The sequence below is a fragment of the Poecilia reticulata genome, linkage group LG10 (assembly GCF_000633615.1).
Source record: "Poecilia reticulata strain Guanapo linkage group LG10, Guppy_female_1.0+MT, whole genome shotgun sequence".
NCBI lineage: Eukaryota > Metazoa > Chordata > Actinopteri > Cyprinodontiformes > Poeciliidae > Poecilia > Poecilia reticulata.
In genome coordinates, this window is record NC_024340.1 from 4,115,564 (window position 1) to 4,139,779 (window position 24,216).

At 42.1% G+C, this 24,216-nt stretch overlaps 4 protein-coding genes across 15 annotated transcripts in view; 2 read left to right on the forward strand and 2 right to left on the reverse strand.

The window, feature by feature from the left end:
- Positions 1-2,872, forward strand: part of zc4h2 (zinc finger, C4H2 domain containing) — a 13,837-nt gene extending 10,965 nt beyond the window's left edge. Inside the window, exon 5 of the mRNA XM_008419620.2 lies at positions 2,266-2,872. Within this exon, the coding sequence (XP_008417842.1) occupies positions 2,266-2,379 (114 nt within the window). The 3' untranslated portion in view covers positions 2,380-2,872. The remainder of the gene's footprint in view (positions 1-2,265) is intronic.
- The window catches only part of LOC103470912 (moesin-like), a 44,131-nt gene extending 35,992 nt beyond the window's left edge, over positions 1-8,139 (reverse strand). Inside the window, exon 1 of the mRNA XM_008419622.1 lies at positions 8,055-8,139. The gene's annotated coding sequence lies outside the window, so the exon portion shown is untranslated. The remainder of the gene's footprint in view (positions 1-8,054) is intronic.
- asb12a (ankyrin repeat and SOCS box-containing 12a) lies at positions 7,617-14,592 on the forward strand. Of its 4 annotated transcripts, none has more exons than XM_008419618.2 (4): positions 7,617-7,948; positions 8,114-8,425; positions 13,549-14,077; positions 14,166-14,592. In XM_008419618.2, the coding sequence occupies exons 2-4, from the start codon at positions 8,123-8,125 to the stop codon at positions 14,309-14,311; spliced, it is 978 nt and encodes a 325-aa protein (XP_008417840.1). In that variant the 5' UTR covers positions 7,617-7,948; positions 8,114-8,122; the 3' UTR covers positions 14,312-14,592. The 4 variants fall into 4 exon arrangements, with proteins under 4 accessions (XP_008417840.1, XP_008417839.1, XP_008417841.1 ...); XM_008419617.2 differs by having other exon boundaries at positions 7,618-7,948; positions 8,083-8,425; XM_008419619.2 differs by having other exon boundaries at positions 7,622-7,948; positions 8,083-8,407.
- Positions 14,593-15,746: 1,154 nt separating this feature from the next.
- Positions 15,747-24,216, reverse strand: part of LOC103470915 (rho guanine nucleotide exchange factor 9) — a 63,450-nt gene continuing 54,980 nt past the window's right edge. For 8 of the 9 annotated variants that reach the window (XM_008419630.2, XM_008419627.2, XM_008419625.2 and 5 more), the window contains one exon: positions 15,747-21,507. In XM_008419630.2, coding sequence (XP_008417852.1) covers positions 21,332-21,507 — 176 coding nt within the window. In that variant the 3' untranslated portion in view covers positions 15,747-21,331. Of the gene's footprint in view, positions 21,508-23,321; positions 23,390-24,216 lie in introns of all 9 variants that reach the window. The other variant, XM_008419628.2, reaches the window with a different exon arrangement.

The following is a 24,216-nucleotide window of genomic DNA, read 5'->3' on the forward strand; positions in this document are numbered from 1 at the left end:
GTCAGGCTTTTTAAAGATCGGCAATCGGCCATAAAACTACAATCAGTGCAGCCTTACTACTTAGTCTAAATTGAGAAGTTTGTAGCTTACCCTGTTGAGGAAAGCAAAAAAAGGTGCAAAAGTTCGTTAGACTTTAACAAGCACAGCGCATTGCACAATAAATGCGCACGCAGGCCCGCCCTGCTCCGCTCCCATCTATCACACACAAGATTATTTACACTTGACTCACACTGCAGTCACACGCAACAAGATGCCGCTTGAAGGCATTAMATAAAATCTAAAAATGGGAGAAGTTAAACTACTTACTCAAATTATGTTCTAAAAATGAACGCACTAAAATCGTAATTAAAATAATACGTCAGGTTTATTTCGGATGCCGGCMTGTAATTAAAGTCAATTAGTTGGGTCAGATTGGGCTTGGACACAATGTCTACGGGTTCTGACCGGGTCAGGTTGGATATTTTTGGGCCCGATCTAAACTCTTAACATGTACATTCTGCTTGCAGCTAGCTAAAATGCTTAGCTAGCAAACTAACATTAGCATAAAAGGGGCTTTCAGTGTATGTATTTGCAAACTTTTATGGTGCTTTCATTAAACCTATACAACCAAGAATCCATGCAATATACTTAYTGTTCAATGCACTACTGTCTGTCCATAGCTATGGTCGTCACCAGTTAGTGCTTTCCAACTTCTAAAAATAGAAGTGCAGCAACAAATTGGCTTTTTAAGGCTTATTTGAGAGCCCACAAAATCAACAAAAAAATACATACGACATCTGCTTCCCAGGTTTAATGATTTAAAAGTGGAGCTTGGTGGAAGATAATGATGGGTAGGTCTTGATAACGGCTCAAAGCTGGTGATGTTCCAATCTCCTGCAACCTTACATCAATTTGGATCCACTCTTTTTTCTTTTTTAATAATCTGTTCCAATTTAGGTTGGCATGTTTGTTGGTAAAATATGTTCAAAGTGGGCTGTATTTGGTTACTCATTTACAGAAGACCTTTGTTTTCTATCTTTTTTATATCAAAGTAATTCCTTTCAAACCTGTATACTAAACACTGGGCAGTTGGCTCTTGTGCTTTGCTTTAATTGTGTTTTTTTTTTTTTTTTTTTCGGAGGGGGGGTGCTGCTGACCATGTGTTGTAACTGTGAAGCACCTAGAGAGTTGTTCAGATTTGGGGCATTGCAAACACACAATTTCCCAGTGCGCCTTGGTGACAGAAAATTTGGGAAGTGCAGCTGTAATGCGAACACAGATGGAACACATCGATACTAATATTGTTAGCAGCAGGGCSTCGCAGCACTTTTCAGTTACCTTTTGATCTTGGAGCTCTATCTCCTGGTTGTGATCTRTGAACAAAAACTAGTAAACAACCTAAGTGCTGCCCTTACTTTAAACGAACGGGGCTTTGTTTAGGTCAGTGTAGTCATAAGTTTCTGTTGCTCATCTTTACAGATGTTCTCACGTCCWGTTAATGGGTAAAACCATAACTTATTCACGCAGCACCTTTTTATATAGGAAGTAATGTAAGTATAGCTTCAGTGGAACAGTGCTTTGTTAAAGTATTCACATCCCTTAAACTTTTTTTTCCCCCCCATATTTTGTCTTGTTACAACCAAATCCATTTCTTATCTGCCACCCTGAGTTAATACTTTGCAGAATCAGCTTTCACTGCAATTAAAGTTACATGTTTTAGGGGTTTTTCTGATATTCCTCTTTCAATCAGATTGGACGTAGAACAGGATCTGAAATTCAACTTTCCACAAGCCTCTTAATTAGATACATCAGAACTTTGTTGGGTCGTTCTAACCATTGTACAGTCTTGACTAATTAGTAAACTGATGGCAATTTGTTATGATGGGTTTGATTTAGAAACTCTCTTTGTAGAAGTAGCTGAATGAAAATGGACACCACACTTTTCAGATTTTTTTATCAGTGAAGATGCTGAAAGCCTTATATCATTCTCCTCCCACAGTTATGCACTGTTTTGTGTGGGTCTATCAAATTAAATCACTGCCAAGCACATTGACATTTATGGTCGTAACATAAAATGTAATAAGTGTAACGAGTATGACTGCTGCCTGGCACCACAGCAATCGAATCAGTCCAACCAAAGTCATACTAAACTTACTGGATTTATTACGTATATCGGTTTAGGGAMATTTTACACGACTGAATTATTTCCTTGATTTTTCATGTCGGAACAAAAGCAGCACTCAATAAGTCTTGAATAAAGTGTTTGACAGGAYCTCTTCTCTGCAGGCATGCCTCTCCTGCCATCAGCAGATCCACCGCAACGCTCCCATATGTCCGCTGTGCAAGGCCAAGAGCCGCTCCCGCAACCCAAAGAAGCCGAAGAGGAAACCAGATGAGTAGATCCTTCTCACAACTTCAACTTCTCGGTCGGGTTTAAAGCGCTCCGATGCACTGATCTTGGATCAGCCAGATTTATTCCACCCACATGACTGAAATATAAAAAAAAAACAAAAAAAAACTGTGAGCTTGAGGACGATTTCAACACTCTCTGTTTCAGTAAATTGTTTCAGTATTGTCAGCACTTAATTGTGGATTCAGTGATGTCATTCAAGTCGTCTGTGTTTTCATCGCTTTGGATGTGTTTACTCTATGTAAATGTGTGACTTCCACCGTAGTGTAGTAGCTCCCTGAATAGTGTATTGCAATAATGCAAAGTGAACTCATCCAAATACTGTTGCCATTGTTGCTCCTGTTTGCTTTTAATCATTCTTCTGCAGTGCATGCCATGACTATTGTGTAGTTTTTGTGACAATGTAAAATTACATGGTTTCTCTAAGTTAAATAGTTACACTATTGTTTTATGTTTACAGTCAAAATGAAAGAGGGAAAAAAAMMWKGRAAAAAAAAGCTAGTATGTTTAACTTTAATACTGCAAAAAGGAAATAAATTGATGTTTTGTACTAAGTTTGTGCTTTGTCTCTTTCTTGTGTGCAAAGAACAATTACTAGTTAAACCTCTTGTGGTTTGGTGTTGCAGTTTCTAAACATTACTCAAAATGATACATTGTAAATTGCAACATGCCACACATTTTTAGGTYTGATTGGACCATTTTGACCATACATGAATATGCTTTGATAATGCTTTACATCAGTGGTCCCCAAACTACGGCCCGCCTCCACATTTGGTCCGGCCCCCTGAACAATACCAGAGAGCAGATTTTTTTTCATATAATGTATTTTCCGGTTTATATGTGAATTTTTCTTCAACCACCAGGGAGCTTGTGCCCCCTGGTGGTTGAAAAAGGAAGTGCTTTTTCCTGTAAACTGTGGGTGTTTTGTTTTGCGTGGTGCATTGCTGCCATCTGTTGGACTTTTAGGGAACTGCTTGACTTTTATGTTATTTAATCAGCAAGGTTGTTTGCTAGCGGTAGAGCAGATGAACACGTGTTTGTTATGAACGCCGCATTCCGAATTCTTTGAAGCAACGCCTGTAAGTAGCAGCTTATACTTCAAAACAAAGATTTATGTTAACATATGAGGAATTCATATGTTTAAGTTACTTTCCCTCAATGGAATATATACCAGACAGCAGTGGCGCAACTACACAATATTCAGGTGGATGCGAAAACGGAGATCGGGACGTCAGGGTGAAGGAGCGACGCTCACTCGACCCCCCCCCCCCATTTACCTCGTTATGTGCGCGAGGTGAAGGAGCGGAAGGCGCGCGATGAAGTGTATGGGAAAGCATCATCGGCGCGCCGCCCCCTCCAGACGGGGTTTTGGCGCCCCTTCTGGTGCTGCGGCCCTATGCTTTGCATACCCTGCATACCCACTTTTTGCGCCACTGCTAGACAGTCCCAGTGACCGTTTCACTAACGGTTTTTGCACATGTGCTTTCTGGGTAAAAATGAATCGAGTAACGCGCGCGCACCCCCCCGGCCCCCTCCCCGTCAACAATTTCCGGCAGCGCAGGTGATAACCATGTAACACTTTTTCTGTTACAAACTGACTCCGGCCCCCCACCACATTAGGGAAAAGTTATGTGGTCCCTCACAGGAAAAAGTTTGGGGACCGCTGCTTTACATTAAAGCTGTGGCTGTTTTTTTTTTTTTTGAGGGCCATTTTCAGGTGTTTTTCTGCCTTTCATAGATTTCATCTAAGATTGCCTTTTTTCGTTTAATCCATGCATCTTCTTATCAACTCCAGCCACCATGCTGAAGAAGAGCATCATCTCCCACGATGGCGTTGATGCATTTAGGACGACTTTATTTGTTCTCTAAGAAACTCCTGATGCTTTCACAGAACAACTGTTTTGGGATTAAGCTTCACACAGGTGGAATCTGTCACAATGAGGTGACTTTTGACAATACATTGTCTTGTGGCGTCACAATAAAACTGGTTGAGGGATTTTTCATTTGAAGGAACTGTTAAAAAAAACACACACACATCCTCTTCAAAATTATGCTTTTTGTCGTAATATTCAGCAAAACAAAAAAAGTTTAGAGGGTATCATTACTTTTATGGAGCCCTATAAACATTGCTAGCAAATGGATGGACTTAGCCTTTGTTTGAAGATAAAGAAGGAGGAATATGTTTGACTCCACGCATCATTGTGCCTTTCACTCTGTTAATATGCTGTCATGTCTGCAGCTATCTGTCTGAAAAAGGACAGCGAGGATTTGTTAAATGAGTTCCTGTTGCGTTTTTGTCAGGGTAACCCCTCATTTCATCTGTTGCCAGGGCAACTCCATGTTCTTTAGTGGTTGCTAAGGCAACCCTAGGTTGCTGTGACCGCATATTTTCACCTAAGAAGTTCCTCCCAAATCCAGTGAGGGCCGGAACTCTGCACCAACTCCCACATGAAGAGTCCAATGTAGCAGAGAGGAGACATTTAAACAGCAACAATTAAGAAAGTATAACCTGTCTGCCAAACTAATCTGTCCTTAAGTCACTCGCTCAAGTGTGTGTTTAGTCTGTCCTTCAGTGTTTGGAAGTGCAGTTGTGTCTTTTTTCCTCCAGATAAAAGTTGCCAAGGCCAGTTAGGGCTGTTTGTGCTCACAGACCCTGCAGACACTGGGACGGGGGAGCTCCGCCCGCCTCCCCCAGCCTGTCAGCACAAAGATATAAACAGCAGAAATAAGGCCTTCTATCCTCATAAAAGCTACAAAGCTGAACCACAGAAAGATGGCCTCTCACATGTCCCTTCCCCTTGGACCGAACAGGGACAGGCGGGACATCCGGACCTTGACGCAGATTAAAGAAGGGATGGGTTTCTCCTTCAGTCTGTCCAGTCAGCTGGAGGCAGGTTGGAGAAAGCAGCTAGCCTTTCAGTGTTGATACCATAACTTGAAATTATTCATCTGAGACGCCTCCTCATCTATTCAAAAGAGCAAAGAGAATTGCTCTGGTTTCAGACACATAAAGTCAAACTGCAGCAGCGGCTTTTAAAGGGCCTCRTCTTCATCCCAGGGTTCCAATATATGCCTGGGGCGAATGGATTTCAGCTACAACCTTTGGACAATTGTATGCTGAAGAGAACAGGGATATCCCTARGGATATAAATGATCACAATTAAATAAGAATACAAATCAAACTTCTGACAGTTCTTTTATGCTTCTCTTTTGTWTTGTTTGYAATCCAACCTTTCCAGAAAGAGCCATTCATTCTGCACAGCTTTCCAGTCAAAAAATTATTTACTCATCTAAGAGTTAACATATTTCCAGTGAATTAGGCATTTTTATGCTTTTTAAACCCTTTATTAGAACAGAGTAAAAAAAACACGAAGGGATCGACTGAGGCAGCCATTAAAGATCTCATTTGGCTTCTTTTCGCGGCAACTCCGTTCACTTGGAAAACATCTTTTCTCCATTTGCTACAGTTACACTTCCTGCTACAGGTGCGCCTCTACCGCCACCTGGCGGTTCATGAGGGAACCGGAAACAGCGCACCAGTTTTACTTTCCAAACGGCTTTGTTTAGCTTTTTTTTTTTTTTTATGCTGACATTGCACTGCCAGAAACACGCAACAATCCCGAATAAACGACCAGACGCTGACAATTGAAGTGCTCTTGGAAGGAGGGACGAAACTGTTAAGTCTACACCCATAAAACCAAAAATAAATCCAGGTGACTTGTATATAGTTCTGGTCATAAAAGGGTTAGCGAACTGTGCCATTGGGGTTTTGATCTTAATGCTCGGACACGAATAGTCTGAACATGATTTGCGGCTTTGCCTGGAACTTGTTTGTTTTTGTGCAATTTATGAATCTTAGTGCACATTACAGAATACATCCTGACTGCTGAGCTCCATCAGTCGGAGTGTCGGCAACAGAACACCTTAAGGTTTTATTTGGAATGACAGATTTCACTAACTTGGAGTGAAAATGGAAAGTAAACATACCTTTAGGGAAAATACAGATTTCTTCTACAAGAAGTGCTCTCAACACYCCTCATTGCWATGCAAGCCAAAACATTCTGGAAATTGGGGGAGARGGGGGGCGGAGGAGAAAAAGTCCAGTAGAAAGAATTTCATCCTTCGACATTATGCAGTAAAGTATATTAGTACAMTAGCAGCAAGTAGAAATGCTAGGTAATAAACACAGAGGTTCATTTCAAAGGCTTGGACTTAAAATGCAGCAGGTTTTCACTCTCCGCATGTATTTACTTCCTTCTAAGCAAAATGATCCACAATTCTTAACAGAAGTCTGAAAAATGTGTTACAATCAACCAGTTTCAATCTGGGACTCTAAAACAGAAACTCCAGTGAGTCCAACTAGCTAACTATGCATGGCCCAAAACTAGCACAGTACATTGGATTCAATGAATACAAATGCATGCCACAGGTTTAAGATTTTACTTTAGTAAAAAAAAAAGAAAGCAGCCCACATCTGCTTTTCCTTCCACTTCTAAATAAMATAAAATCTAAATGTACGACACACAAGTTAGAATTTCGTTTCTGTAACGCGACAAATTGTGAAAAGGTTCAAAGGGTATGAATACAAATGTGTTGTGACACGTTAGAGCAAGAAAAGGATGCCTGGAAGACATTCAGCTGCTCCTGCTTCCGACCCAGCTTTATTTATTTATTAAATGCAAAGGCGGGGATAGAAATCCAAATATAGATTCTTGTATTTCACTAAAAGATTGGGCAATTCTACATAGAATCGACACTATTTAAAGGTGCAAYGCAAGGAAATTAACCGGATATTGACTACTAAACAGTCAAAATCTGATTAATTGCTTTTCAACTCCTGTTCAGTCTCTTGTTCTTGGAAAGGTTACAGTGAGCTTGCATCAGAGGACCCTCACGTGTCCGCATCCATTTCATCTGCTTCTTGTGTGTGTGTGCCCTGACGAATAAGCAGAGCTTCTTCGTGGGCTTGAACAACGCCATAAATCTGACAGGCTGCCATCTGTGTCGGAGCCTCCTGTTCAAGCATGGGACAGCGAGAAGACGTGGGAGCAGCTGACCGGATTCTCCTAAAGCCCCCCGCCGACGGCCTCACAGCTGACGGTTACCAAGTTAGAGGAACAACAAAAAAATGAATAAATCAAAAAGGCCAGTTTCTTTACTCACTTAGTAAGATGTTCTTGTCTAAAACTGTCCACCCAGTGAGGTGATTCTTTCATTTTTTTTTTATGAGGGAAAGGAGGGAGGAGTAAGTCATGCTCTCAAATCACAGTGTCATAGCTGTATCACCTTTCTAATTATAAACCTGAGCCTTCACTCTCCCAGAATGGAAGTTTAGCCAGGCCCCTGTGTGGCCTAAAATTAGCCCCCCGATATCCCCCCACTAGTAAGAAGCCTCTAGCCCCTCCATTGTTAACACACACACACATGCACACGCACACACACACACACACACACACACAGCGGGGCATACTACACTTTCTACAACTCTTGGAGGACATCTCTTGTCTTTGCTTCCTACTTTAACAACGCCAACATCAGCGGGGCTAAAAGCAACTTAAGGTAGGGGTCTCGTCTTTTCTGAGTAATCTGTGAAGTTTATCTTCTACTGACACACACACACACACACAGGAAAAAAAAAAAAAAAAAAAGCAATCAAGCTGCTCACCGTGAGCAAAATCAAAACTGATTTGCAGATGAAGTCGTCCTGACCCCTTCTTTGCTCAGAGTGTGGCGATGGCCGTGGGCCAGCCTGTCAACATGAGTCTGATGGACGTATCGAAGATCTTCTCCCTGCTGCAGCCCAAGGAGGAGGACGAGGACGGCGAGCAGGCTCGGGCCTTGAACGACGCCGTGGGCGCCGGCGACGCGCCTCTGCTCTCCCAGCTCCTCGCTCAGGAGAAATACCGGCGGTGCATCAACGCTCCGAGCGGCTGGGGGGTCCCGGTGACCCCCCTGCGCACCGCCGCTGCCCTCGGACACCTGAGGTGCCTGGAGGTCCTGTTGGAGCACGGGGCGGAGGTTTGTCGCCGTTGGCGGGTGTGTGTGCTTATTGCTTTCGATGACATAAACCGCATGCTGCGCTGTGCCGCCACCGGTCAACCCAATTAAGAGAAAACACACTCAAATGGAAAAAGAAGTTGGCACCGATCTCCAGATTTATTTTTTGGCATTTTAAGCCCGCTGCGATAAATAATTTCGCACGAGCCGTGAATCAGTCGTCGAAGTTTTACGGCGAGCGTAGTGAAGTAATTGCTGCACTTTGTTTACCGAGTGCTATTTCATACCAAAAAGTGCAGTCGCCCCCGGATGCCTCGGCCCGCCGGGGTTATGTTTGGAGCAACGAAAGCAAGAAAATAAATCATTATTTTAAATGGCCACTGCATGATTGGTTGAGGAATGCAGTTTAATTATATGTCATGTTTTTTGCGTAGAAGTTGAAAAATGAACAGAAAGCTCCCCTGAAGGCAAAACTATAAATATAGTTTGACCTCAGAATCAAATACGGCTGCCATGCTATGAAAAGTATTTGCAGCCAATACAAAAAGAAACTTAAAAAGACTCTTTTCTTTTTTTTCCTTCTTTTTTTTCTTTGCTCCAAGTTGCAGCCTGACGTTAGAGGACGGAGGGGGGGGCGGGGGGGGTATTAAGTGAAATCCACTTTTTGTTGCTTTATGTCACGTTCTAATGTCATCCCCTCGTCAGAAACGTACCTGGAGAACTTTGCCTCGACTTTTCATGCGTGTTGCATACATGCCATCTAAATGCTCGCTCTCACAAAACGCTGCCTGTTTCCACACAGCTCCAGTCTCCAGATGAGCTTCCGCCTCACAGAGCGCCCCTCCCCCACGCCTTCTTCTTCTCTCTCTCTCTTTTTTTCCCTCAACTACATCAGGCTTAGCAGCAGCAATTAGCAAACACCTGGCGGAACTGAGTCTGCTGAGCTCATCATAGGAACTGCCTCTCAGTCCAACCCGCCTACGACCGCAAACGAATAACGAGAAGCATTATGAGGAACGCGTTTAAAGGGGCGGCGCACCGGAAAGAGTAGAAGCTTCTTAAAGAGACAGAGGCACAATTTCAAGGTGGCAAATTTCAATCCTGAACATCTTTTAAGTCGCTTTTGATGTACAAGTCATTTTGAAGGTAACGCAGTTGCACGACTGTGCTATGAAACGACACCTGGATGTCGGTTCATAGCACAATGTGCCTGGAAAATACATAACGGTCCCTTTAAATAGTGTTAAAAAAATACATAAGTAGTAGGAAAAATCTTCAAAGTGTGGCTCTACGTTTGTGTTAAGGCTCCCTGATTCCCCGAAATTAAATTCAGTGCAACAGTGTTCAGACTTCCCATAACTACTTTGGAACCTCCTACATTTTACATGCACATTATTAGCATTATTAGCTTGCAGTGCAGGGCTTCCCCCTGAAAACCTGCTAATCCTGGTGGGATTGGCAGCCATGCAGCGGCCCACCRTGTCTTTGAGTTCTGAGACAGAAAATTTGAAAATATGGCCAGATAATACCTAAACACCAATTACAAAGTCTTAAAAAAGGCACATAAAAAAAACACAATTGTAGTAAATATACATATTTTGCATTTCGGTTGTTAGCATGTCGACCGGTAAAGACAGGAAGTGGTTGCAGAGTTTTCATTTCATCCTATATGTTCACATACTGACCCTACTGTGTTGCCGTTGTAGTTCTATCCATTTCACCAAAGAGACACTATCATTGTTACCGTTCCATAAATAAACCTCTAATAAATAAATAAACAAACCTGGTGGTGGTGGTGGGGGGGGGGCAGGTAAAGCCTGGTGGCCCGCCAGGCTTATGATACACTGGGGGAAACCATGTAGTGCTAAACTGAGCATATAACTTGGAAAATCTCACCTGCTTTTATGAAAGTGAAACTGGAAATAAAGTTGAGCTTGAAGTCATTCCCAGATCTAAACCTCCCAACTTTAGAGGTGAACAAAGCAGCAGAGCAGCAGGCAGCAACACTTGTTTGTCCCTTGTCCCATGTCATCCTCTTCCTGTTTGTGACGGGCATTCTCAAAGGCTTCCTCACTCCGATTCTCTCCGAGAAGTTCCTGATAAACCACAGATTACAGTTTTGTTTTTTTTTTTGAATGGCTTATCATGTAGGAGGGTTTTTTTTTGTTTGTTTTTGTTTTGTTTTTCTTTTATCTTTTTATCTTAATGAGCTTCATTGTATTTACCTCGGAAACAATCAATAGCGAGATTTCTTTCTGTGCACCAAACTTGTGGCACAGTTTGAGAACAATGTGTGTTCTGCATGACTTTGTATCCACATCCCTACAAAGTGAACTGATTAGTTGGAGCCAACACTCCCAGTGAGTGAATCAGCAGTTTTTATCAGTGTTGCCGTCCTCGCTGGTGACCATTAGCTTAGCGTATTGCCCCCTCATTAGAAGCTGATTGTGCTGTGGAAGCCTCCCAATGAACTACTTTTTTTTCTTTCTTTTTTTATTGTAACAAGCTGCAGAATTCTTGGCCTCATGCACAGCGCTTGCGCAGACTAAACTCTTCCCAAACTTGGACAAACTACTAAAACTTGTTCACTTCGATACCTGCTTGCAATTGGCAGGTATGGAGCTGTTCAGCACAAAGTTTACGACTGCTTCAGTGTGTTACATCTTTTAATCAGATATTTCTGACAATAAACATTTTCTATTTATCAAATGCGCGGTTCCCCCCCGGCCCCCATTTTTCTGGCGAGAAATCCATCAAATTTAGGCAAAGCGTCACACGTTTTTCGTTGAGTTTGGAGGCGTTTCCACCGATAATTTCAGTGTTTTGATCCCTTAGATAGGTTGTCGTTTCCTTTTGCCTTGCGGCATGGAGCTCCATTGTGCCGGAAAAATCCATGATCATCATCAAATTGCTCCCGGATCATTGAGCAAAGTTGCTCTTGGAGGACATTTTGATCCCATTTCTTACTCATGTCAGAGTTATAGGCAAAATCATGAGTGAGGTAATTCCATTGCACATAACAAGAGGCAAGCCCAAACATAAATTGTCTGAAGGGTTCAGTGTCAACGCTAGCGTTCACCTTTTTTCCCTCCACAGACAACAATTTTCCCACATCCAGAAGACAACAATCCTGGTGTGTCCTTCTGTGTTTCAGTCTGTCCCCTCCATGTTTTTCTCCTTGAGGAAGAAACACACCAATCCTTAGTTAGCCCTTTAGCTGCAACGTGTTTACCTGCCTACTCCGTTTTGTTGCAGAGGAATGACGGCAGCACACGTTTTCTTCAAGGTTAAAAAAAAAAAGACGATTGGCTTCAAACCACAAACCAATCACATGTTCCAAATCAACTCTTTGACCTCATCACGCAGTCACTGAAGTGATGCCGAGAGGTCATTTAGGGGCAGGGCCAAAACAGGTTAAATCAAGCTTTCTGGATTGGGTACAATTTCAATCACTCTTTAAAGCATCGGAGACACAACTCAATCAACTCCCATAAAAACTGAAGGTTATTTCCGTCAGTCTCTGAACTTTTGGACAATACTGTATGCTACTATACGACTAAAGACAAATGAATCATTTCTGGGGAAAATCAATCCTACAAAACAACTTAATAGTTCCAGACAATTTGTAAAATTTTGATGTGTACGTTCTCAAAGGGTCGGTTGTTCCAAAATGTATTGATAAAACCCATTAACACACTGTTAAAATATCAGTAAATAGCAGTTCAATAAGGAACTTTAACATTCTTTAACTTCTTAAAATTGAATATTATTCACATTGAGCAGTCCCTCCATGATTTTGTGAATGTCCCATTTTGCTGGTGGCCACGTAAATCTCGGATCATAACTTGACATCAAGTAAGTCTGAAGCAAAATTGTAGTAGAAGTAAGAAATACTGCCACCTGCAGGTGAGAGTTAGCATCACTTAAATCCAGAAGTTTGACCATTTTCGCGAAAAACTTTGCAGTAAACCCACGTGGAATTAAAAACAATTGCGCGAAAACGGTCGGGGATGTTTTGATTATGTGCAAGTTTCCGCAGAGGAACTGACTGATGCAATTTGGCTGTATACAGATTAACAGCTGCTTTGTTCTCATTGACAAAATATTTAAGCACAAAACCTTTGTAATTGAAGATTAAATTTCTGTGCCACTCTCCAGATGTATACCATTGTAGATCAAAAAATAAAACTGAAATTTTGAGATTAACTTCCGAACATTTCAAGGAAGAAAACAGAAGTTAAATTAATCTAAAATCTGATTTTTTTTCTTGGAATGTTTTGACTATTCAAGTTCAAACATCTCTGTTTTTTTTTCTTCTAGAAAATTTCAGGGGTTTTTTTGTTGCCAGAAATGTACTCATTTATTAATATCTATGGCCCTGATACGCAATACAAAAAACCTTAGTGCCTAGTCATTAGGCGAAAGGCGGGTATAGCCTAGCCTAGTTAAAAATGAATAAATAAAAATAATCAGCTCCTTCCTTGTATTACACTTCGCTTCGTGCAGAGGGCTTTATTGCTTTCTGTGGGTGTAAACAGTGAAGATTTTGAATTTTTCCCACTAGCTAACTGTTGCCCTTGAGGCATGCTGCAGTTCAGCGTTATAAGCTTACCTGAAATTACCTGCGCTGTAAACAATCATCGTCCATTGCGAAGGGCCGACCTGAAAGAGGCGGCTGTGGATGTTAATTCAACTTTTTGGGAAGCGTGGCCAACACTGACTGGTCGGCTTTGTTCACTTCCTCCAACTTCTTCTTTAGATTTTAATGGCAGCGTGCATCCATTAGTGTTGCACTACTGCCATCTCGTGGATTTTAATATTTATCTTTTCTCAAAGATAAGTATATTTATACATGTATGTATTTCCTTTTTATTGCTAAAACTACAGAGACTACAATTCCAAAACAGCCTGAAAATGAACGTCACCGTTCACGACCTTTTCTTCTGTTCGCTGATTGGCCCGGTAAAAAATCTACTGGAGGAAATCCAAGTCAGGCTAGTTAGYYGTTACTGGCAGATGTCTTATTAACCTCACACCCTTACTGTAGTGAATCGGTGTGTGGATGCAGGGCTTTTGTTTTATGCTTGCTCTACAACAGAATTTCCTCACAGGAAGTAACATTTCCCTTTCCCCCCCCCTCTTCCTTTTCCTTCAAAATCCAGATAGACGTTTTGGATGTGAAGGCCCAGACGCCTCTGTTCACAGCTGTGGGTGGGAAACACTTGGACTGCGTGGCGGCCCTGCTGAAGGCGGGAGCCGACCCCAACGGCAGCCAGTACAACAACTGCTCCCCAGTGCTGACCGCCGCCAGGGAGGGTGACGTAGACACTCTCCGGGAGCTGCTGCGGTTTGGAGCCGAGGTGGACGTCCGGCCGAAGGTCCCCGAGTGGGCCTCCAACGCCACATCCTGCAGAGGGCCCCTGTACATCTCAGCCGTCTATGGACACCTGGGCTGCTTTAAGCTGCTCCTGCTGCACGGGGCCAACCCCAACTATAACTGCACGGATGAGAAGATGCTGGCCAGGATCAAGCAACCCAAGACGGTTGTGGAGGTGTGTCTCCGTTACGGCTGTGGGGTGGAGTACATTCAGCTGCTCGTAGACTTCGGGGCCGACGTCTATCTACCTACACTCATTATTGACAAAACTACAAAGCAGAATGAAGCGCTACTGCTGCTGCTGAGAGAGAGAGGTGAGTCTGATGCATTTAGCTTCTGGTACGATTGAATTAAATACTTTCTTATGCAAATGGTTCACTGTTGTCATTTTTACCCATACAGTTTGTCCCAAAACGCTGATGTCACAGGCCCGGCTGGCAATCCGAAGACACATCCCGTTTGCCGACAAGGACCCTGCAATAGACAGTCTGGACATACCTCTCGTCCTGAGGAACTACTTAAAGCACATAAACGCTGAACCTGAGTGATTTTAGTTTAGAGTTTACCGATTTTACTGTTGTTCGATTTTGCTTGTTTGATTTTTTTTCTTCTTCAAATTTCCTCGATGAACAGGACAAGACARAAACCGTAGCAGCAGTTTTGTCCTGTSGCACTCCTTGAACTTCTCCACATTTTGTAACTACAACCACACTTTAGTGGTCAGATTTTGAGTGATAGAGTAAAACACAAAAGSGAATAATTAGAATATGKGGGGAAACAGTGATGCATGGTTTTCTACATCTTTGACAAATTAAAATTTTGAAGATGTGGTATTGTTTTTTATTCAATCCTGTGGTAGAGCCATCTGCTGCTGCTGTAACAGCTACAATTTTTTGTTGTTGTTGTGGTACGTCTCCAAAATACTGACATCTTTTGCACTATTTTATAGCTCACACTCAAGTTAGACAAAAAGTAGAACATGAAGATCCATTTCCATCTTGCTGTCTTACAAACCTATAGGGATTTGGTCAAGCTTTAATTGAGATATTCTGGCACAAATTTATTAAAGGTATGCAAGAAAAAAACCAGTGTACACATTTCAGAATCTTATTTATATCGTTTTCCAATCTGTCCACAATCATGCACTACTTTAATCCATCTCATAAAATAGAAAAATATATTGAATAATGTGATCATAGTCTAGTTGCACCATCTGGAAAAGTTCCTTGTTGAAACATCACGCAGGCTGGTCAGGCTCCTTAGATCTCTTTGTGTGTTTCACCAACTAGGACAAAGGATTATCCAAATGGAGTTCATGTTGGGGGGGGGGAAATGTGTGTAAAGTGTAACACCGTGTCCGGCCACTAGAGACCACAGTCACACAGCACAATGCTTCTGTCCCCATTAGAGGCTCCTCATGGGCAGCTTGGATCATCCAACCATGGTGTGTTTTTGCATCAGCTTCGAGACCCCACTGAATTTAGACCCAACTGAAAAAAAGACATACACACACACACACGCACACACACACACACACACACACACACACACACACACACACACACAGGCTGTCTGTAGCACACCAGGATGTCTCAGATCTCCGGCAGCAGAAAAGAAAAAAAAGAAAATCTTGCATCTTTGGACTTCAAAACATCAGGAAGCGGAGTGAACAGCCTACGATTCAGCGTGGCCAAGAGGGAGATACGTTTGCGTAACTCCCCATTAYTTATTCATCGCAGCAGAGTCATGTGCAAGCTACCGTTTGTGGCTGGGAGTGTGTTGATTTCTTTTATTTCTGTGACGCGGTGGTGTTTATCTCATGCCCTTTAATCTTTCCTTTGTAACGTCTCCTGGAGTGAGTGTGTCATGTGTTGGAAACGGCTCCTACAAACAGGAGGTGATGTCACGCGACAGGAAGCACAACAACAATGCAACCCCGCCGTCCCCACTCTCACACACACACACTGATGCCTTGACACGGCGTTCTGTAGAGGTTTTTATTTTCAACAAAAGTACAGCTATATCAGATATGGATTTATTTTTTTTCTTTACAGCGAAGTACAACATATTCCCAGTGCTTCTGATTACATCAAAACATATAATGTACATACAGTTGACATCTCCACTCTCCCATTCACAGTTTCTGGATTGAATAGGCATTATTTTTCAGGTTTTTATCCATTTCTACAACAAATAAAGGCCAGCAAGAAAGAAAGAAAGGAAGAAAGGTAGAAAGAAAGAAGGAAAGGAAAAAAAAATAAACAAAAAAAACCACTGTTTGCATATGGTGTCAAAAAGATGTGGAGCACATTTTTCTGTGACAGAAAAAAAAAATAAAAATCCGGACCTCAAACCTGATGGTAATATACAATGGAAAGGTTTGCAAGTATGGGGATTGGAGTCTTCTCGTTGTCACTGAACACCACATGAATATATGGCTCATCGAAGACTTTGTACCCTGACTACTCTGAAACAACACAGGACCCTATAATCATCTGTGAGGAACTACTACTGAAGAGTCGGCGACAGTGACTTGCAAAAATATCCAAACGTCTTGTGCTTTTTTCAAATTATGTTACATTACAACCAGAAACTTCTCTGTATATCATTGGGATTTTATCTGAAAGCTCAACACAAGGTTATGCCATATTGAGAAGTGATGAAAGCACGGTACACTGCTTATTATTATTATTATTTTAAATTTTTTTTTTTTACAAAATATTTTTTACAAATATGGCCTGCATTTCTATACAAAACACATTTCTTTGGGGTGTTTGGGGTTTCTTGCTGGACGGAGAGCTTTTACAAACATTAGTTTTAAAATCTTGCAATAAATTCTCAATCGGATTTAAGCCCCGACTTTGACTGGGCCATTTTTGATATTAGCTTTTTCATTGTGGTTTCCTGAAGTAAGGTAAACCTCCGCTTCAGTTCCAAGCCTGTTTGTTGTCCTGTTTAGCTCCATCCATATTCCCTTGTACTCTAAAACCGATGATGAGAAGCATCTCCACAGCATGATGCTGCCACCACCATGTTTTGCTGTCGATAGCAGGTATTATTCCTCACAAATATCGCTCCGCACGTCGGCCAGAAAGTCAATTTTTGGTCAGGAGTACATTGCAAATGAGAAAGTTTATGGGTGTTGTTGAATGACATTTTTTTTGTCTCAGATTTTAAATTAAAGCATTTTTCCTGTATACTGCCAAGTTACATCAACGTGAAAGATGCTTATTATTATTATTATTATTATTTAATTTTAAGATGCTGTCACTGAATGTAAAGAAAGCTACTTTTTAACAGTTTGTTAATAGGTAGTTTTATTACTAGTTTCTGCTACAACTGACAATTTGAGGACAGTTGTGATCTTGAAATGGCCTGAGATGAAAATGAGGCACCCCTGATGTAGGTCATTTATGAAGGTTGGGGGGGGGGGGGTATCATAGATATGTCTGCCACACCTTTCAGATTTTTATTTGCGCAAGGCATGTATCGTTCAACCTCAACCTCTCACGAACACACAGCATTACGTTGGTGTATCAAATAAAATCCCAACAAAGTCAATTAAAGTCAGCAGCTATGACGTCACAAAATGTGCAGAAGCTCAAGATGTTTTCATATTTTTGCTGGGCACTTTGTGCTGAAAGTGGATGATTACTGGCTCAAGTTAACTCTAGACTATAGAAACCAAGAATGACAAAAATCTAAGCGTTCTCTAATGGATTTCTGTCCACTGACTTGGCTTACATGAGAAACAGAAAAAAAAGGAAAAAAAAACAGAAAACAGACCTCAAAGTGGACAGATGGCTGTCCTTTAGAACTCCTAAAAGGTCAGATTGATAGTTATATAAGAATAAACAAACCCAATATATACATTATTTAAACTGTTTGGCCCAAACTTAATGACCCTAATACTGATAGCAATAAATAGAGTAGTAAATTTTCCATGTCAAGTCATTACTTAAACTAGAGAGAATGATTTCAATGGGTGGATCTAGCTTTAGCTTGTGTAAAGAGGAGGGGGGGGACTCCACGTGTTTTCATGTCTTCTGCTTGACTACAAATCTATACACGAACAGCCGCGATCAGAGCTAACTCCTATTTGGTTCACTGTTGTCATAGAAAAATTATACCCGTTTTGCCTCCGCTTGATGATGGCACTCCAAACGAAACACGATAAAGTCAAATAAAAATAACCAGCAGTCTGCAGCGTGAAGGAAAAGCGTGCTAAACAAAAAGCTACGGATTAAAATACCCATTTTTATCTGGGTACGGAGACCATCGGTGTCTGTCGTTTCACCTAACAGATGTTTGATTCAGCATGAGAGACTGACATGCTGCTCTAAGTGGCAATAAATAAATAAAAAAAAAAACAAACAAAACAAAACACAGGCTACAACTTTGGAGCGTGAAGTGAGCAGGATACAGGTGGACAGAGAAAACAACTCCCTTTAGTGAGATGGCATGGCTTCACGAATGAATGGTTCCGCTATGAGGGGAGGGGAAAGAAAGAAGAAAAAAACAAATACAAGAGAAAAGAAAAGCGTTTGGAAGTTCGATGAACGTAAATAATCCGTTAAGAGTTGCCTTAAGTCTCATGCAAAATATTGGATGCCACAAGCATGCATTTACCTGGGTACTGAGGTCTACCGCACGCTAGAACTGGAACAACATTCGTCTCCAACGCAAAATATCCAAATATATGATCTGTTCTTTTTACACTATTTACAGAGTGTAGCAGATAAAGTTAAAATAGATGACTTCTCTCAATTCATAACTCACTATTAATAATATACTCTGAAATGTGAAGTCTAACTCGAGTAACGTGAATCGGTTTCCTACTCTAAATTCAAATCAAATCCTCTGTCTGCGAGATATATAGATAACAAAATGGAACTCTACGTAGCAGGAATTAGAACAAAACTTCCTCTCTGTGCAAGTTGATTGCAGCTATGCGAGTGTAATACCAAATAATAACAATAATAAAGTGTTTCAAAGTGTTTCAGTCAGACAACACTGTAACTACTGGAGCGTGTGGAGGTGGTGGGGAGAGAGGGAGGGAGGAGAAAGGCCTGACCAATTGTCGGATTTGTTGGGAGTTTTGGTGCACTGGGAGTTGGAGTGGGGGCGGGAGTCGGGGGTTCGGTGGGGCGGATGAGGAATTCCCAGTGTGTGGATGAGAAGAAGAGAGAAAGGAAGAAATGCACCGAAGGGAAAATACATGACTAATTCAAATCTGCCAGTGAAAACTGAATAGATAATCACTAGTGGAATGCTGGAAGGCACTGTTAGATAGCATCTCTCTTCTCCGCAGCAGAACGGGCCAGCAAGTGATTGTGCATTTGTGTATGTAGGTGTGCGTGTGTGTGTGTGTGTGTGTGGTGTTGATCTGACGGGGCGTTGAGTAAGGGGCGAGGAGGGTGGTGGTGGATAGGTGTAGCACGGGACCTGAGGTTATCATGGCCTGGGAACCATTTCTTTTTGCTGTGCCAGGCATGAGAGTTAATCTTCCAAGACAATCTCACTGGGAGCCATCTCTACAGACACCAGCAGCCGACTCACCCGTTTCTCAACTTCCTTTACTGAAACAGAAATTGCACGACATACAAAGCAAGCCTAAGGTCTCGTTTTCCGATAGGTTATAAGGCCCGTAAGAAGGCAAACAAAATGACATAGGACGATATTTATCTCTTCCATAGCACACTGTAAGTGAGTAGTGAAGATATATAATGATATATCACATTGCACAATTGTCATACTGTATATGCACTGTCCGTCGGGTGGTAGAATCCAACACAAAATGTACTTCTGAGGTCAAAACATGATCACACGGCTTGGACAGATGGTTCACTTACATTCCTAGAGTAGAATTACGCCTTCGTGATGAGCGTCAGTCGTTCGTTTTTTGTTTTGTTTTTTTCTTTTCCCCTCCTCAGATATCCTCCCTTATCTGAACGCCTCGCCAGGAGGACGCGGCGCGCGGCGAGGATCTCTCTCCCAAAGCAGCCGGAGGGACTTTGTTGATTAAACAAATCAATCTGAATCTCGGATGGATTTACAATCTCGGTCCTTTGTAAATCACTTAACGGTTGCCGGAGCTAACTGCCAGAAACACGGATCAGATCTGGAAAGCGACGTGAAGGAAAAGGTGGGGGGGAAGATTCAAAGTGTTAAAAGATTAATGAATCTGTCAGGAGGGACGGTGCATGCTACAGATTAAATACACCTTTTCGTTCCCCCTCCCATCGTGGTATTGACTTGTTTTAAAAATTCGAACAGACTACAAATGTCCTTAACCAGTGCGCCGGTTGGGATCCTGGCTAATTTCTCCACTCTGTAGCATTGCATATTTGTATCCCTTGTACTGAAATAAGAGCAGAAGAACTCAGACTGGATATATTGAACAGTGTGAACACTACAAAATCAACTCAAGAAGTCCATTTTTTGTTTTTGTTTATTTTTTTGTTTTGTTTTTTTGTTTTTCTTTTTGGACCTTGGCCGATGCATCAACTTGACTTTTACTGCTCATTTCTGGAGGTAGGCTGTGCTCTTTTCCAAACACCCAGTAAGCTGCCAGCACAGTGCTACAGGGGTGGTCTCTGGGGAGAGTGGCGGCGGCGGTGTGGGGGGGCTGTGACGCGAGGCAGGCCGACCGTACCCTGCCTATCTCCTGCTCGCAGACAGCTCATCTGAGCGGGACGCGCTGAGCATCGCTGTGAGCCGATGTGAATACCCTGTCACGAGCAGCTGGCGAGGGGATGTAAATATTCTATTGATGTTCCGACTATTGATTTGTTCCCTGACCTGTCATATCATGGCCGATGGCAGGTTTCCAAAAGAATGAAACTCTTCCTCTGCGAGGAAGAAGCTGAGCAGGTGGACCGGGAGATAGAGAGGACAAGAGGAGCAGGAAGGGAAGACTTGGAGGCAGACATAAAAAAAATATAAAAATAAATAAAACGGAGAGGAGCTTTCATAAGCCATCATAAGTGTGGATGGATGGTTTCAGTGGAGCGGAGACTGCCTGATCCGTCTGGGATTGTCGAGCTGGGCGGGTCCCGAGCGCATCGGGTTCCCGTGTCATCCGTCGAGCTCACATTCAGAGGGATCGCGGTGCGGTGAGGTTTCGCTCCCACAAGGACCGACCCAGCTTAACCTCGAAGGCTTGCTATTTCCAGAAGATGATGATGATGATGACGACGACAATGGGCTCAAAACAAAATCATTTAACAATCTTAATAACTCCAGAACATTCAGAAGGTGTGAATGTGCAGAATCGGAGGGATAGAGTCTGTGACAGCAGAGTCAGCTGGAGAAGAAGCGTGATGACGTTACTAACAAAGAAGAATTGTTGTAAAGGTGTGTCTTTTTTTTTCTTTTTTTTCCCCTCAATTTTGAAATTCAAAGTCCTCTTGGTGTTTCCGATCAAATCATATAGTAACATTGGTCCTTAACTTCAGAGTCTCCTGTGTGTTTGTGGTGGTTGTGTTTTCTTCATCATGGGACGTAATCATCCAGTGTTTAGTGCTTCTAAGAAAAATAGCTGGTCCTTCAGAAGAGTCTGTGTTTCTCTATTTCTTAAATGGAGCTAATCTACTAAAATTCTGCCAGAAAGGCCCCTGGCCTCTTTTGGATTGACTGAATTCAAAAACCTCTCCTTGTGCCATGTCCTCCGTTACCTCATACTGCCCCGCGCTGAGGGGGTCCTGTGGGGGTGGGTATGAGGGGGGCGTGCACCTGTTTACACCTGGGAAGGCAGGCGCAAATAAAAACAAGCAAGGGGTTCAAGGGATTTTGGGGGTGAGGGTTGAGATAGGGTAAGGAAGAGGTGCAGATCACAAAGCAGGAAAGAGAAGAAGAAAAAGAAGAAGAAAAAGAAGAAGGGAGGCAGCAAAGGGGAAACATCATCAGTTTCATGTATGAAACAGGCAAAACAACTAGAGATGCAGCGATAAACCGGCTGGTGGCCAGACTGCCACGAAACAGAAAAATCCAATATTTTTCCGATCACTGGAACGCAACTGCATTATGCTGACAACGAGACTCTTCAGTGTGGACGCCGTTACTGAACGGAAAAGAGACTCAAACTATTTTCAGTATCAGACAGGTGTTCAAGTAGGGAGTCAGAAAAAGTAGATTGAAAAAAAAATGTTTTCTTCAGTTTGCTCACACACGTCAAATTAAAAACAAGTTTGAGAGGGCGAGACTATCAGCGGATAACAGCAACGCCGTTTTATTCTTTCGCTCTTTGGGTCTCATGCCGAGTTTGGAAATGTTAGTACATTTTTGAAAATCATATCGTTGAGGTAAGAATCTGCATTTTTATGTATCTTTTTGCTAATATACAAGGCTGAACGCCATAATTATCTCTCTTTGACCAAGAAATAATAGTAAAAGTCTGTTTTACGTGACTGCTGTTATGTGGTTCTGTAATATCACCTCTGCTCCTAATAAAGTAAACTAAAAAAATGGTCAGCTATCTCTATATATCTATGATTCATTCAATTTTCAAGTCAAAATGTCACACTGTTACAGATATGAATTTGTTTTGAGGCCAATAAAGCTATTAAATTGTACATTTCTTTAATTTATGCTTTTATCTGTGGGCTCTTTGAGAGTAACTACAATATTCAAAGTACCGAAATGGTTGGTAAATAAAAAAAAAACAGAATAAAAAAAATTTAATTGATTTAGCAATGTAAATAATGCCTGAAAACGTGCAATGTTACACAGAGATATTGGAATCGACTAAAACTGTTGTCCCCAGGTTCGCGTTTTACGCAAGTCGGAATCTGGCCACCAAAACTTTAACCGGTGCATCTCGGACAACACCACAACATCAAGTCATGCTTCACACAGAAAACAGGCACGCAGGCGAACAAGATTAGCTACCAGTTATCATTCCTGCATATTTAATCTCGAGACATAATACACTTTGGTCAAAACGATGAAAGCTGAATCGGCATAAATGTGAAATTCAGCTGCAGCGATGACGCAGTGGAGGACGGCGATGCTATTCAAACAAACTCTGAGGTAGCGCAACAGGAGAACTGACAGGTTCCACCTGAAATGATCAAGACACCAGGCGTTTGGAGTCTGTTCTTACAAGTTTGTTGTTTGCGCCTTTGTTTGAATAGCACCGGTTACACACACCACACACACAGGTGGAGAAAGTAGAGCCAACAGAAAGCATTTTAATATGCACTAATCTACAGTCTACAATGTCGTTGAGCTACAGTCTACAAGCATCACAACTATGCTAGTAGGAGTAAGGAATCAGAATTTGAAGATGAAATATCAAAAAAGTTGCCATGGCATCTTAAAAATCAAATCAAAGAGATGAGAAACGGTGTCTTCCGTTTTAGCAGTCGGAGAGGTTGGATCTATTTGTGTTAGTAGAGGCTGTTTATCTTGGATTGTCAAGATAATGCTTGTAAACAGATTGGACAGTGATTGCATGCTCCAGTGCCAACGTTATAAACACAACACCTTCCAATGCTGCTTAGCAGTTGCCATGGCATCTTATTGTGCTAGCTCTAAGGAAAACTCTAATGCATATACCTTTATCATTTTCAAACCATGTCCATACAACATGGCCCTCTTTCTCAAGATGAAATCTATAAATGAATCTGAAATTCAAGAAAGTACTTCACCTTGTGCCAGCCACATACACATACAGCACTTAGAAACACACAACATTTACTTCTCACAGACATCTACGAGGAAGGGGGGTTCCTAGCATCAGAGAGAACATTCCAGCTCTAGTTATTACTTCATCGATACCTTAAATGGATGGTCATGCTTATCTGGCAAGAACATCAGTAATGGTAAATGTACAAACATCTAGCCTGGCAGTTTAAATGGCTAAATCTTAAAGGACTGATGCCAGCAAGTCAGGGCATGTGGGTGCTCCGTCCGGTTGGAGGAGAAACGGGTTTCTTTGACGTGTTCTTCTGCTTCCGAGCTCACCGTTGCATGTTTGGTAGATGTCCCCGTCCCAGTGACGTGGACAAAATGTGTAGTGCCGAAATCCTAGCTCCAATTCGCCACACCGTATCGTGGCAACATTACGCTGCATTTACAGGCGATCGGAAGCTACACCAAACACCTTTTAGCTCAGAGAGGGAGAGAAACGCGTCTGGAGTGGTGCTGCTATTAATGGCGTCTAGACAAGCGAGACACAGGACCCACATGTCCTGAAGACTGGGATCATCCTTTAAACTTCATGCAAACAGCCCTCTGTCTTTTCATTGATGCTTAACGGCTGCTTTTCCAACTTGTGCTGCTGACTAACGCTCGACTCAGACGGAAGACGTTAGACATGCAGCACCCTCCATGATTGTTGGCATCCCTGGAAAACGTGTGGGAAATGCCCCGAAATAAATTCATGCTTCTTTGCAGGAGAATAATCTCACATTTGGACTTCATTTTAAGTTTTTTAGTGATTGTTTTAAGC

Bases quoted from the DNA above. Each gene is read 5' to 3' on its own strand.
- asb12a (XM_008419618.2), top strand. From the start codon at position 8,123: ATGGCCGTGGGCCAGCCTGTCAACATGAGTCTGATGGACGTATCGAAG. The intron at 8,426-13,548 runs GTGTGTGTGCTT...TTCAAAATCCAG, and splicing joins AGGTTTGTCGCCGTTGGCGG to ATAGACGTTTTGGATGTGAA. The intron at 14,078-14,165 runs GTGAGTCTGATG...TTACCCATACAG, and splicing joins GCTGCTGCTGAGAGAGAGAG to TTTGTCCCAAAACGCTGATG.